At 39.1% G+C, this 15939-nt stretch overlaps 1 protein-coding gene across 15 annotated transcripts in view; it reads right to left on the bottom strand.

Moving 5' to 3' along the window:
• Positions 1-15939, bottom strand: part of SLC12A4 (solute carrier family 12 member 4) — a 51702-nt gene that overhangs the window by 16008 nt on the left and 19755 nt on the right. For 14 of the 15 annotated variants that reach the window (XR_012675356.1, XR_012675354.1, XR_012675355.1 and 11 more), the window contains 9 exons: positions 14934-15028; positions 12692-12823; positions 6103-6249; positions 5466-5520; positions 5018-5148; positions 4338-4579; positions 2264-2478; positions 1120-1284; positions 938-1036 (listed from right to left, as the gene is read on the bottom strand). Coding sequence is in view for 12 of the 15 variants with exons in the window: in XM_075161077.1 (XP_075017178.1) it covers positions 938-1036; positions 1120-1284; positions 2264-2478; positions 4338-4579; positions 5018-5148; positions 5466-5520; positions 6103-6249; positions 12692-12823; positions 14934-15028 (1281 nt within the window). In the remaining 3 variants the exon portion in view is untranslated. Of the gene's footprint in view, positions 1-937; positions 1037-1119; positions 1285-2263; positions 2479-4337; positions 4580-5017; positions 5149-5465; positions 5521-6102; positions 6250-6966; positions 7053-12691; positions 12824-14933; positions 15029-15939 lie in introns of those variants that run through there. The other variant, XM_075161089.1, reaches the window with a different exon arrangement.

Below are 15939 nucleotides of genomic sequence, written 5' to 3'. Positions count from 1 at the left end.
GACGCCAACAGCTAGCTGAAGCTGAAAGACCTTGGCTTCATCTCATCTCTAGCAGGAGAGAAGAGATTAGCAGTCTTTCCTAAGCAAAGCTTCTGTGGTCCTAAGCCCTGAAGAGTTTAACCACGTACAAAACCCAGCAACTTCTATTGGGACAAAGGCTGTTCCTCTGAACACACACTCAGCAACTAGAAATCTGGTATGAGGAACATCCTCATATTCTGCAAATTAAGTACTCCAGTCTCAGTGGAAACAGGCAGGAAACGACGAGTCGCTCACAGCTACGTGGAGCTCACTACTGAGCACGGTGTTTGTAACACTTCCACGTATGCCAGCTGGAGATGTGTCTAAGAATCATGGAATAGCATTAAATCAGATGACTGTGTTAAAAATCAAGGGGAAAAAAGAAAAAGTACAGCCCTATAAGCTGATGTAAGCTGATCTTGTTTCACTGACTTCAAAATAAATACATAAATTCATTGGTACCAGTGAGCAGCTGACTCTACACATGAACCTTCCCTCCTCGCCCCCCAAAAAAAACACTTGGGGAGCACCTAGTCTAATTTCTAACTTCAGTTTATCTTGCCCTAAAATGTTCAAGAAAGCATATACTCCTTAATGTTACTCAAACTAAAAGGCTTTTTTTTTTTTTTTAAGGAACTGAAATTTATGATCTCTCCCATTTAAAGCCTTCCCTCATCTTAATGGTCCACTGCATCCTAAAAAATATATATCTTTATTCCACCAGCCTGAAAAGCTATAGACTGCTTCATAGCAAAGAAAAGCAATGGAAATGCAAAAGAACAAACCAAAAAGCCCAGCACAAAAAGGGGGATGGGAAACAACAGGATAATAATTCTGATGCTTTCAGCTCAAGGACTCAGTCATTCATCTAAGTCACTTACAACATGCTAGGACTTTACTAATTTTAAAAGGATACAGACTAGTGATGTGGTGACAATAGCAAGAATTGTTCCAACGGGAATGGATTTCTGTGCATCTTTGAGGTCCCCTGATCTGTTTGAACCAGCCATGATACCTGAAAACACATTTTGGACGTAAGATCAAGGGAGAGAAGAAAGCTCTGGGACCCAAGATGCCCTCTTGTCCCAGTATTCTCACCGGTCACTGAAGGGAAGAAGATGCCAACCAGCACCATGAATGAAGTAGCTATATCTGAAAGCACATATAGATGAAGGTTGTTCTTCTGGCCTGCTACGTCAACAGATGGATGATGTGCTTTCTCCAGTATCTCTCCTTTCTCCAAATAATTGCTCCATAAGTTGTCTTCCATGTTGTTATCACACCACAAAAAAGAAAAGCATGTTTCAGTTCAAACCTGTTCTCATTATCATGGGTCTACAACTGAAGATTGCAAATGTAATTCATACAATTCAGTGATCCAACACAAATTAAGACATATACAAGTTACATGAAAGAAAATTTATATTGCATGCTTTCAAGGGAATCTCTAACAAAAACAATAAACATGTATGAATAGCCTACAGAAGTCTAAGTGCATCTTATCCTTTAATATTACTAAATGTAACACTCTTAACTTCGTACCTATTTTAACCCCAATACATACATTGACTATTTTTAATGAACCACCATACCCATACATAGTAGCTCAGAGAATCCAAAGCAGCAATATTGACCAGCTTCCTAGATATAAATGGATTTGTTCTTTAGACAGTGGAAGAATTATATGGTTGGCATTTGAAATTTCACTAATAAATGCTGAGTCCATTTTAGAAACTAGACTACTGGTTTCTGTGAAAACAGGAACCTCAGGCACTCAGCACCTGCACAAAGCAACTGTTCTCTGGAGTTCATTTCAATAACGAACACTTTCCAATGATATATTCAGGAGCAGGTACACTATTTTTATATAAGTAGTCTTATCTTTCAGGACATAATCTTAACCTGTCTGAAATGGAGAGTCATAGTAGCTACACAGAGTTCTGAAAAATTTTAACAACTTACTCATGTTAGTATAGCTCACAATTACAGCTGACTTTCTGCTGAAATTATTAAATGTACAAGGCAAATTTAAATCAATTTTACAGCAGATAAGTACTGTATCAGGACAAAAGTGCCATCTACTCTTTTTAAAGATTATAAGACTTGGTTTTCTTTACTGAAGATAATTTTCTTCACTGTAATTACATTTCTTCAGTCCCTCTTTCTTAACCAGGGAATAGTTCAACCCATTTCAACTGCTCAGCATGCCTCCTCTCTAAGGGAAAAAAATATTCTATCATACCTTTTAAAATACCACTAGCAGCTCCTGGAATTCCTGCTATCTCAGAGACATTGTTCATTAGGAAATATTCATCACAGTTCTCAGTGGTTAAGTTTGTACTGTGGCAGAAGAGCTCCCAAAGCTTGGAGGCCACAGTAATGTTATCCTTAATTATGGTTTTGGCACAAACATCAAACTGATCTCTTGACAAAGTCCTGTTGCCCAACATGCAAATCCTAGAAGGGAAACATGAAAACCAGTGTTATTACATGGTACCAGGAAAATGAAATCTGCCCTTCCCCATAATTTTTCTTTCCTATCATGGAAACTTCAAGTGGCTCTAGTCTGCTACATCATTTCTCAGCTTCAAAGAGAGGGTGGTAGCAGGACAAAGACTGTGTATCTGTTTCCTTTAAGGGTCAGAAGTATAAAGCTACTTTTCCAACAATTTTGGGAGAGGTATAAAAAGCCGCATCAGTGTGATCTATTGAATTTGGTAAATTTACCTTAAACAATGAAAGGGAAAGATTAGGCCACTTTTTTTTTTTTCCCCAGTTAAACAGAACTACTGGAGTGGAAGAGATCTGAAAAATACTAGCATTCAAATTACTAGATATTTAGAATATGTAAAGATATTTGGAATCACATTATCCCAGTTTCTGTATAGTAGCACTCAAATGACCCCTGACATTTTAGCTTCAGAATTAGGAACATACATTTCAATCACAATAAGCAAAGGTTCTTTTTGTCAGAAGATGCCATGCATAATTGCTAAAATCCTCCAGTGCCTGTGTGTTTCACCTAACCACTGAAAACTTTTAATCCACTTCTCCAATGACGGTTCCCCAAGACATGGTGATACTACATAACAGCTTGCTGCCACTAAAAGTTCATTCAGCTTCTCTTCCCAGTGCCGGAAAACACCCACAGAAAAAAAAAATTGTTTTTTCCATTTTAGTAAGTTTAACTGTTTCAACAGGTCTTATCAATCACTAAAGCCAGGAAAATGGAAGAGACAGGGCCATTTTTGTAGGGTTTGCAGGCCTGTGAACTGTAACTTCAGAGAAGCCTTCCCCTCGAGATTTAAAAATAAATACAGTATCTAGTTACTTCAGCAAAAGAAAAAGGAATACAGCCCAAGGAAGAAAGATAGGGAGAACATTCAAGAACAATCCAAGAGATAATGAGGGGGAGGTAGAGACATTGTTTTATTTTTACTGCTTTAAACCTGCCACTGTTGTAAAACATTATAATCATTGGGCCCTAAATATCTAAAGGGAGCACTTGAGGGTTGCAAGTACTTAGTTATGGTCACAACATTTTAAGATGTGAATAATTATGCAGACTCAACTACTCTATTTCCGTTCCATTCATCTCTTGTCAGCAGTTGCATTTCTGGTAAAACACATGTATCCACGTTACTGCTGCGCCAGCTCTGAGTTTAAGAAACCGTATTACATGTTTAACTGCCAACATGCTAAGGAGCACGCGTTGTGTTCAGAGCAGGGCTACTCGTATGCCAGACTAATCTGCTTTCAGACCAAGGGGAAGTTTCGCTGGAGCCTCAGCATGGCCCCACCACCACACCTCCCACATTCCTAAGAGATGCTCTATTTCTCAGCAAGCAGCTGCATCGCACCACCACAGTTTCCAACCACAAAGGCAGCACATCATGTCTGACTGGCCTGGGGAAAACGGATCTGCCAAACTGCTTCCTACTAACTGCCACAAATAACCCAGCAAAATTCTTGTTAAAATTTAAGTCAACAGCCGTAGGCTAAGATACTGGATTGTCTTTGCAGGAAGCAGAGAAATGTCAGTCTCCATCAATCTGTATACTCACCACGAGACTTCATTCTACCAAAACAGTTAAAGAATGTAATAATGGATTCATTTTAGGCTAAGAAACTTCTATTCCACGAGCTCTGTGTGTGGAAGATTATCACTGTCACTATATACAGCTAAAAAAATCTGAGGTAATTAACCAAAAAAGATAGCTTTGACAATGTATTAGGCACAAGTTTTAAGTAACTTCCACCGAACACCTTCCAGACCTGTAGGCAAAGCTGTACCCCCATCCAGAAATATTACTCACGGAAATTCAGGTGGATCAAAGATGGACTTGATAGCTCCAGCATAAATGGACAGTATGGATATTACTACGCAGGCCAAGAAGAGGGAAGCAAATTTGTTAACATATTTCACACCTACAAAGACCACCACTGCCATTAGGATAAGGAATACAGTTCCATACACCCTCATGTTGTTTAGCATAGCACTGGATGCATCATGGGCACCGGATGGATGAAAAATTGCTGCTTGTGGCACAATATATGTCTGAAACAAGAAGAAAGCAAGCTGAAGGAACACAGGAACAGAACTCTGTCTATATTACTGTAGTGATCTTGTACCTATACTAGAAATGTAAATCACTTTCCAATTTGCAACATGCTCTTTAACAGGAATCTTCAGTTTATAGGAAAAGTCAAGGGATATTGCCCATTCTATTTCAGTAGTACAATTGAGCCAACTTTATCAATTATGAGCATGTGTCTTTGATTAAGTCACACTTCCACCTATGTTTTCAGGAGAGCTTCCATTCTGGGCACCCACAGAGTGTGCAACTTCCAAAGGGAAGCACTAAGCAGTACAGAATTGGACACTGAGGAACTGGAGACCTTCTGGTAAATGTTTATATGAATACGGGACGTGAATACTACAGTATTTTCTACATGCTATTTGCCTTAAAAGCAGGACTACTCCGGTACTACTCACCAATAAAATCTCAATGGCACCAAGGATATACATTGCTCCTGCAAATGTTGTTCCCAAATAAAAGCACAGCCCTACAGCTCCACCAAACTCCGGGCCTAATGACCTGGATATCATGAAATAGGAGCCACCAGCTACAAAACAAGAAAATGAGAGTAAAATTACCGTTTAATTATTGTTATAAATTGTAAAAAATTCACAACAAGAATACAACAAAATTATACGCTGTGTATCTATTTTTTGGGGGGTTCAATTAAAGTATCGTTTTGTTAGCACAGGGGTAACTTAATCTTTAGCTTAACTGATACTAAGAAGAAATACTAGATATGAATTCAGGCTTTCTATTCTGACTTAAGCAGATTTTTCTAGAATAAAACCATGTTAACAGCTTATAGCAACTTTTTTTTTTTTTAATTTAAACATAAATGAGAAGTTTGCTACCTATACTTACCTGGAACAACACCATTTGTGGCAATAGCACTCATTGATATGGTTGTCAGCATAGTCTGGGAAAACAAGGAAAAGGAAGCAATTGTGTCAACAACATTTTTTAAAACATAACTTATTTCTTCATTGAGCAAAGCTGCCACTGCACATAGGATACAATATTTCTATTTATTTTGCCTTAACAGGTCATTATCTGAAAGAAAACAAGGGTAGCAGGAATTTAATCATCAAGCTGTTGAGACTTTTGCTTGAGAGATGACCACTGCTTTATCGGGTCAAATAATGGGTGTTTGCAGACAAAGCAAGATAAAAGAAAGCAGGTGTCCCTCCATCTGCAGAGCTGAAATTCCAACAAAGGCTAGTCCAGCAAAGCAGGCAGCCACGACCTGGGACAGGCACAGAAAACAGCTGTTTGCTGAACAAACACCATTTTTGCCAGTTTAGAAATACCAGCAAAAAAAAAAAAAAAGGAAAAAAAAAAGAGGAAAAAAAAAAAGAAATCACATGGCTACAAATATAGCAGAAGTATCTAGCATAAATCTGGCTTTTCTTTACACATGCATCTGCAATGCAGCCTCTCCAAGTTTCTCAATAGTTTCACAGAGGTTATGTCACATGCATTATTTTACCTATGTACTTACACAACAGCAGCAAAGTAATACAATCAGGAAGGACTGAAGAACTCCAGCCATTCCTACCATCCAAGTCAGCCGAAGGAAGAGAATAACCCCGAAGATATTCTGCATGCATGGTAAATACACCCCCATCAGGGTGCCCATGCTGGGTGACTGAAAAAAAAGTTCATTGACATTCATTAACTGGAATTATTCAAAGCATAGATAACCAAAAAACCCTACAACTTCAGTTTTTCAAATGGTAGAAATCTGGGAAACATAAGGTAGACACACACAAATACTATCGTGCTGGACTTCCACAAAACATGAAGCAAACTCCTAACACCAAACCCACGAATTTCTGAACAATATCTATCATATCTTCACATTTGAAGTAACTATACTCATCATTTAACACCAATTACTAACAACAGAACATACATGTATTTGTTTTATTGTAGAATCACAGAGTTTCTAGTATAAAACCTATTGAGTGCTGCAGCCCCACGTAACTCCCCAGAGTTTACAAATTAGCTTCATGGAAAAGATGCTTTTGTGATGTTACAACTAGAAAAGATTTAGAAGCAATTTGGAGACATGCATAATGTATTTCCTTCCATTTTATATGTAAAACTAATGCTTCCACCTTTCTTATGTTTTATGTTAGGATCAGACTCTGAATTACTTTTGACAGTGACTGAGAAAATACAAGTTAGTTATGTGAATTCACAGAAACTGCACGACTGGCATTCAACACAGTATTTCGTAGAATTCTCTTTTGCCCAAATAGTTATTGTCAGAGGATAGTCAGATCCAAAACAATGATATCAACATGCCACTGACCAGGGTTTTATTTCAAGAAATACGAAAGTGTTCCCTGCATTGGCACACCTGGCACTAGCAGCAATTCAGAGTCCCAAATCTCTGTGGTTTCCTGCCAAGACATGTCATTGCTTCTGCTTTCTCAGGTTTTCTTTTGCATTTAAAATTATACAGAATGCTGAAACATAGGGGGAATAGAGAATGTAACTTCTCCAAGGCTCATCCCTTTTCACACTTCTTTCTATAAATAAACCTGAATTCCAAAACATATTACAGATAGACAGCATTTAAAGAAACCCATGAACAATCACCTAAATGAGAAGGATATTAAAGGGAGGTAACCACACATGTTCAAATTTGACACTACATAGCATTAATTAAATGCAAAAATAAATAGGTAACACGCACTCTTATAGACAAATTAGTCATGAATCAAAAGCAATGGTACTTAGGACATGCACATTACTCTTAAAGCAATAAAATGGCTGTCAAAACTTTGTTCTTGCCTTGTCTTCACTATGGAAAAATTTTGTTACCTAAGGTAATACAAGAGTATATTTCATTACACAAAGCAAACTCCTAGAAAAATCAAATGGTTATAACACCACCAGGTCAAAATAACCAACCTAGGAATTTAGTGCTTCAACTTGCAATTACATGTTACAATTCAAATTTCCTCACCTGCATTAGGAATCTGCCCTGCCGGCGATGAAAGAAAACTGTGCCTAAGAACATGATCTGAACAGTTGTTAGAAATGCCAGGAATTGTTGACTGAATTTTTTGAAGTCAACTTTGAATTCCTCGTGTGACTAAAGCTAAATCAGATCAATCAGACTTTCCCCATACACACTTCAACTCGGGTGAATCTCCTGAAGTAAAATGGGCTACAGAACCACGTGCTGACAGTTTGCAATGGACTTACCTTATGAGACCTACCACCAAGGGGCCAGAAAGCTGTTACTCAGCTGTTCCAATGCCACAGTACAAAAAAAATCCCCAAAACGTCACCTGCCATTTGTACAAAAATTACCATCCTATAGAACTAACCTGAGCAGCTTTGCCAAGATTATGTATAGGGACAAAAAGAATTGTTGTCTTCTGATACTAACAGAAATGAACTTGTACACAAGTATCCTGATCAGGGTAAGGTAAGGATTTTTAAATGAGTTGTTCCAATGCTACAGTGGAGGAGGATCTTCTCAGGGTATTCTTTATAGTGTACCTGTTTCCTCAAGAAAGGGGGGTTTAGATACTTTTGATTCAAACACCTTCATCTGATTCACATTGCGTCTTCAACCGCATAACCATTAACTGAGAAAGGACTAAATAATGTTGCCAGGCACTGGGCAGATTTTGCCCTGCATAAGGGCTTCCTATTGTCACATTAATATACTCTTTGCATCTCAAAGAGATATTCCACATAATTTTATCATCTATCTGACCATTCATCCATCAGTCACCCCTCTCACAACATCTCTGAACCCAGCAGCCAGCATCAAGTGAATTTATCAGATGTGTGGGTATCTCAGGGGTAAAGGAGTTTCTAAGAGTTTGTCAAAACTGGCAGCTGGGAAAAGGAAAGAAGCCCAACCTATTGCTCCTATGCAGGAGAAGCAAGTGGAGCACAGTTACATATTCTACATGACAGATTTCCAAGCACTATAAAAGCAGGTGAGTTTTCAGCCTGCCTTTTACACATCTCCCAACACCTGCTTCCTTTGCATAAGAATTCACCTTAGCTCAGCTCTTTCCTATCTCCTGTCCTAAGTGGCCCCTGCAGCTTTGCTCTACTGTTCATCATCTTCCCCCCCTCTCTCTTAAGTGGCCTCTTATGCATATCAAGTTACAAGCTAACTTCAGCCACAGAGGAAGAGAAATTGTGCATTAATTGTATAGTTACGACACTACTGCAGAGCACAGCAGCCTAGGAAATGCTAAGTGTCTGCCCACAGACAAAACCCAAGCCACAGTATTAGTAAGTGTACCTCAGGCATAATTGTTTACTCTGGATTTTCTTACTCCATGAAACAAAAAATACTGGTATGAAAGAATGATCCACAAATACTAATTGAACCAGCTTGTTCACAGCAATATTTAACACCAGTAATCTACAGTGACTTCACTCTCTTTTATAGCATCTTATAATCAGTAAGTGATACTAAACCAGTGCTGAAGTCTCAACAGAATGCAATCTGAAATAAGAAGGGTATTATGTTCAGTCTCAGCAGCTACCAAATGAAAAAAAATTAAACACCCCATGCTGCATAAAGGAAATAAACCACAAAGACATTTTGAAGAACGCTGTTTTAGATCAACCAAGAAGGGACAGAAAAATCTCGAAAACAGTCTCAGTTTTGGTGATGCAGATCATGTTTCCGTTCACTCTAATCAGCTGCAGACACATAATTGATACAAATATTGATCGGAGTCTGAAGGACACTATTTCCATCGTGCCAGCGTGATGGGTTATTAAAGCACTTGGCTGCAGGGCTCAGGGACATTGATCGGTAATGACAGCTCTTGCGGTTGCTCTGTAGCATGAGGACAGACAGCAGCACAGAAATTAACTGCCTGATTAAAGATACATGAACTAAAATAGTTAATCTACTTTTTTCCATCTTGAGAAGGGGATATTTTTATACCACTGCGTCTATTAAGTGCTTTAATACAAGACTGTATTTAGAAAAGATAAAAAGCAACCCAATTTCTACCCTATTACATGGAGTAGTGTCAATTTTATCTAACGTGTATCTAACACAGAACACTACTATCAAAAATATTTAATGGGAATGCTGAAACAGGGTAATATGTTTATATTAAGTTGTTTTGCACTGAAATTGTCCTGATCTCCATTTGCATCTTCCACAAACTCTGTAGCAATTATTCCAAGAGATTAGAAGGGGGATAGTCACGTAATCTATTTTCCAGAGCTTGTGGAAATGTTCAGGTCTCTTTTGGTCTTGCCACTGTAGAAAGCAGGTGCTGACAACAGTGATCTCCACAAGCTAAAGCACATCATTCTCTAATCCTTTAAGCTTAAACTTTGGAAGAAAGATCTCATTTTTTCAATACTGCCCCTTGGAGATTTGTCTCCTTCATGTGCACACAACTGCCTTGTCTCTTTTTTTTTTGTGTCTGTGTTTTATTGTTGATTTGGGTTTTTTGTGGTTTCTTTTTGGGTTGCTTTTTTTTTTTATTTGAATGGATATGATTTGGCAGACAGGGGTGTGGGTGTGCTAGGTCACATAAAGGTATTCACCAAGAGACCTGTCTTACCTGCTCAGATAGAGAATTATATATTCACTTACTGTAAGGACTGCTTTCTTCATTCATTTTTTGAATACCAGATCTAGAGTCTGCTCACCCTCCTTGCTCCAATTCTTGTCTGTAAGTTGCCAATTCCAGTAAGTGACACATCAGGACAGGCAGCTTACCTTTTGTCACACTGGCTGGGTACATATTTGCTGAGTCTACCCAGTACAGCAATCAGCAACGAGTCAGTTAAAAATGCTGGCGCTTAAAAACAGAACCTGCTACCGTGTTGGGGTGGATATTCATGCTTCTGCACTAATGCTCAAATGGGAAGGATAAGGTAACAGCAGTGTATTGATTTATACTTCAAAGATGATTAAAAACAAACGTGTAGAAGAATTTCATTTGCACAGTTTCTGGATATCTTAAATCCATAGCATTGTACAGTTACTGCTTTTGAATTTCCTGTTTTTAATAGTTATAATTATTGGCCAAGTTAGTATTCAACCTTCTTATATTTTGCAAGACGTTTAAAATTTCATATTGCTTATGGCAAGAGAGAGAGAAGAAATTCAAACTACAGTTATGATATTGCAGCTGATGTAATTTATCCCAGAGACAGACAAGCTAGGCAAAGATTCACTTAAGGAAACTGCAGTGTTTACACAGAAAATACTGAGATGTTAACACAGGATGATATTGTCACTTTTGGAATGGTTACCCAACCCATTCTACAAAAAACATCTGAGAAAGTCTGCAAACACACATTTTTGGGACACGGGAAAGCATAATTCAGGACAATCCAGGTATTAAGCCCAAACTATTTTACCATAGAAGCATAGCTTTAGTAAGGACAACAGTCCTTTTTTATGGCAGTAAACAGTTTGAAAATACGCAAGTGTTTATATAAATCATACTCTACTGGGGATTTAAAACAACTTCTCAGTTTCCTGTTATTTGCCCCATTTTTACCTTATGAAGCTATTCTGCATTTGCTTTAACAAACTTTACACTACAGACCCATCACCAAATTCTCCCAATTCTTCTTCCAACAGGGAAATAAGTGACTAGCTTTCAGATCAGACTGCATCTTACCCTGGTATTCTGGTCAGGCAATTAATAAGGAAATAAACAGCAAAAGTAATCAGAACTTTCTCAAAATAGTAAGGACTGTACCTATTGTATCCCCCTCCATTCCATCTTTGTTAGGGTAACAACCCATCTGCTTTTGATAGGAAGAGGCTGAAAATTATTTTAGATTATGTAGTAACACCATATTAACACCTGATGCCTGACATTATTCCCACCAAAAGCATGCTAAAACAGAGAAGCAGCTGATATTTCGTATTAGTAATGAGAAGGTAAAAACTTTGGACAGACTCAGCAATTAGTATAACACCAAGTACCAGAGAAAAGAAATTCACAGTTAAAATGTTTAAATTACTTTTTTAATGCAAGCTTATAGTACCAGAACACAGTTACGGCACCCAGATGACCTTCACTCAGTCTTGTAATGATCTCATACTAACGACAATATTACAGCACTTCAGTGCATGTGGTCTCAGATAAAATTGAACTTTAAGCTTCATGTTGACTAAACAACTTTATCCCCAGTGTAAAACCATGCAGAGTAAGGAACTGGAGTGTGAGTAAGGGAGCTGGAATCCGGCTTTCAGCATGGGGTAACATGCATTCTCTTTGAGAACAATGTGCTGGTTTTCAACATTATCACTGCCATCTCTTTCTGAAATGGCTCAAACTTTGACAGGGCAGTACTATAAAATCTGTAGAATTCAAGTGCTATCTCAGTTTTTTGGAAAACTTTCCTTTGACAAAATTTGCAAGCAAACTGACAGGCCTACAAGTGCTGTAAAATGCAACTATACCACTTGAGGGTTTAAGCAGTAACTGAAACACTTGCCTGAGTGCCAGAGCACCAAGAAGAGCAGTTAGAACATAGCCCTCCTGATAGAAATCTAACTACCAACAATCAAACCCCACCTTCTACCTAGTTATTACAAGGCCAGCCCAAATGGGCTAACCATCTAAACGCAGATCCTTTAGGGCAGAATTCAGTTGCCTAAGTGCCTAACACCAGAATGACACTTGAGCCGCCCCAGGGTGTCCAATTCGACCTCCACCCACCACTCTAGAAGGGTGTTGTCTCCTGCAAGTCTAGTGTCATACCTACCAGGCTTGTAGAGATGTGTCAGATACTGTGAGGCAGCTAAAACAGCATTAGGAAAAAGCTGGGGTTTTTGTTTTGTTGTTTATTCGATTCACCGCTAAAAGCCCATCCTCCTTATCTAAATCCATACCAAGCGTATGTAACTGCACTGTAGTGCACAGTGCTTAACCACTACATCTGCCATAATTCTTTGGTAACATCTGGTTACCTACAGAGTTCTATGTTATTCCTTTGCAACACTGTCATGGCTCGTGACAGAGGTTAAGATAAAACAGAAAGAAGCCCAGGTCCCCAAAAATCATTTAGGGAATCATTCTGTTCATCAGCTGGCCATGGAGAGAATCTTTACTTACTTTTGATACTTTCTTCTTCGAGCCATCAGTACTTTCTGCTTCTTCATGTTCCTTAACACCTTGGGTAAGATTTGTGTAGTTGACCAACTTGCCAAGCAGAGATGACACTTTTGGTCGTATATCAAGTTCTTCCTGTGGAAGACGACAACCAGTCAACATCTGCAATTCCCAGCATTTATGGAGAACGGCTGGGGTCACACCTTCCTTGGCATGCCTGAGGATGCCAGGGAACACACCAGGAAAATCATCCAGGGGATGACAGAATATTTCATTGTGCCTAAACCAGTGATGAGAGCATTTAATTTTCTGAAAGGACGGCAAATCTGACGGGAAAAGGCTATGTCAACAGGTTTGCACCCTTCTCCTTAGGTGCTGAAAAACATGAATTACAGCAATAAAGAAGACATCTGAGCCTTGGGACTGTAACCACAAATCTCTAATGTCAGCTTACATCAACAGATATACTTTTAAAAAGGTCAAGTTGCCAAATAAATTAGAGAGTTAGTGATTAAACTCCAGTTATTGTAGGCATGCATGCACCCTGATAATTCTACTACATTTTTCAAACTGTGTAATCTAATTTATGTGGATCTAGATAAAAATCCCAAAAGCCACATGTACGGAGGTCTCACACCTTTACATTCATCCTATCCAACTTCTGTTTCTGAAAGTAAGTTCAAGGGGAAGAAAGAAAAAAAAATAGAACAAAATAATTCACTTCCCCTTTCTCTTTGAAATTAAAATGTCTTACATGTCTAATTGCACAGTAAGTAATGCATGGTAAAGAGAAACAACCTTCTACACAGGAAATAAAAACCAATGAAGAAAGATTTCACTGTCTGGAGATTTATCAAATCTTCGTGTATCATCACAAGCAGTTTCTGGTAGGATCAGTAGCATTATGTGCTTTGTACCTGGTGGCAGAAACTGACCCCAAATGTCCCTTTTCTTATTCCTTCCTCTGATCTCATCTGCAGTTCACATCTTTAAAAACCTGATTACAATTCCTTCCAGAAAGAGGTTGGGGCAACACATGCTTCCTGTTCAGTTGAGCAGCATGGTCTTTGGGACACTATCTCTCCTCTTCCTCTTTAGTACCACAGAAAGAGCCTGCAGCCCTGGTGTGGTACTGAGTTACCGCTTATGAAAAAGGCGGGTATGACTAGCAGCAGCCATGCCACAAGTGGCCAACTCTTTATGATCTGCAAGTGCTGATCACAGATTTACCATCCCTTGCAGGGAGGAGACACCACAGCTAGGAGCATGCTTCGAAGTCTTTTAGCTCAAGCACACTGCCTGCAAACATGGTTGTAGCATTTCCACGGTGAGTTCCTATTTAGCAGCAGGTTAGTTATACTTGTCCAGGCTCTATGCCATGCAGCTGAACTCTGCAGGCGCCAACCTGGCGGGGTGTAGAGCCAGCTCAGGCTGCCCCACACCGAGTTCCCAGAAGGGGAAACACCAGGTACATGTTGCCAGTATTGCTGTGAAGCTGCAACTCAGAGGCCCAGCTGGAAAGCAGCTGCAGAGCCATACAAAGACCCTCTGCACCACTCCACTGAAAATGTTTTTCAGAAACTCGGTCTTCGCACACCATGATATATTTGCAGTTAATGCAGTGCCAGTGAAGTGAGGATATGGAGGAGGATTCTGCTGGACCTGGTTGGTCCAACTGGCCTCCCGCATGAGAGTCTGGTCCTCCTTACTTCCACATGGAAACAGTCATACCTCTCTGCCTCACAATCCCAAGCGGTCATAATATCTGAGCTTTTTCATCACACAGGATATCTCTGCCTACTGGTACTTCGGACAGCAGACATACACCCACAAAAAAGCATGTGGGGGAGAAATCAGTATTACCGATATGCTGCAGTTGTAATACAGGACATCCAGCCTAATTTGAATACCTGAATTTAGGCACTCTCCTACAGAATAACACGGTCCTTCTTAACACAGTAAATCAGCCCATGCTCATTTTCCACACTGATTAGCCCACAGTGCCACAGCTTCACTATTTAAATTATTCAGGTCACCTCCAGTACCATTATGTTTTGCTACTTCGTAGATACACCCCTAAACACACCAATGGCTCTTAGATTTGCCATGCAGTGAGACTTAGGTACCCACCCCACTGCCTGGACCTTTGCAATGCTTATCTTCCACTTAATACGATGTGCTCAATCCCTCCCATCTTGGAAGATCACAAATCACATTAGAAGTATGAAAAACAGTTAGAAATTACCTCAAACAAGGCCAGATTTCTGTCATAGTAATCGCCTCCCTTGCCAGCTTCTGAACTGTTCAGGAAAGGACTGTTTTCTTTATGGTTGCCATGACCTGCAAAGAAAAAAAGCAGCAGGTTTTGATAAGAGCAGAAAGACAGACTTTGTAACCTTGACAAAAACCATAGGGAATAAACTTGTTTGGTCAATTGAATCCGTTTCTTTTGAGTATCTAAAGTTATGCAATCTTATCAGTATCAGAGGTGTTACTCTCAAGGTAGAGTTATTTCTATTTCTACTCCTCTGTTTTCATTAAAATAGAGTAAAATAAAAAAAATTTACAAGTAGGGTCACAGCTACACCACTATCTGTGCCTTTATTCTCTAATGTTCCCTTTTATAACTATTTCTTATATAGAACAGTGACAAGTGAAAAGACAGTTCTCGTGCACTTAGAAATCATTACTAAGGCTAAGAGCAACTTTTGAGCAGTATGTCCAAACAGATCAGGTAGATTTCGTAAGACCAAACAATTCAAAGACTAGATTCTGTTATTACAATACAGGCAAATATCAACCAAAGCCCCCCCTTTTTTTGTTGTTGTTGGTTTTTTTCTGTTGTTGTTTGGTTTTCTACTATGCCCACTGATCCTAGGCATCAAATGTGCTCACTTCATGATGCCTTTACCCTTACTGTATTTTGAACATTTAGACTGTGTGTTCTTCAGACTACTGTTATGCTGTTAAGTTAAAACCTAACATCAGGTGCAGTAAAAGCAAAGCATTCACATATGCAATGAAGAATGTTAAAAAAAAAAGATAACATGGAAGATCAGTAGAGTTTTTTGTAACAAGTAGTAACTTTAAAAAAAAAAAGTAAGGGCACTATAGTATAAAATGAGCTTGGGGGGGGGGGGGGGGGGGATTAAATTGATTCCAGTTTTCAGAAGTTCTTGGACCTGTGGCTCCAGACAAACAAAAATTCCTTTCTTTTGCCTCTAACTCTTCACTCCCTGCTATTTCAGCCA

Source organism: Calonectris borealis, chromosome 12 (genome assembly GCF_964195595.1).
Source record: "Calonectris borealis chromosome 12, bCalBor7.hap1.2, whole genome shotgun sequence".
Classification (NCBI taxonomy): Eukaryota; Metazoa; Chordata; class Aves; order Procellariiformes; family Procellariidae; genus Calonectris; species Calonectris borealis.
Note: the sequence above shows the minus strand (reverse complement) of the source record. Positions and strands in the feature narration are given on the sequence as shown.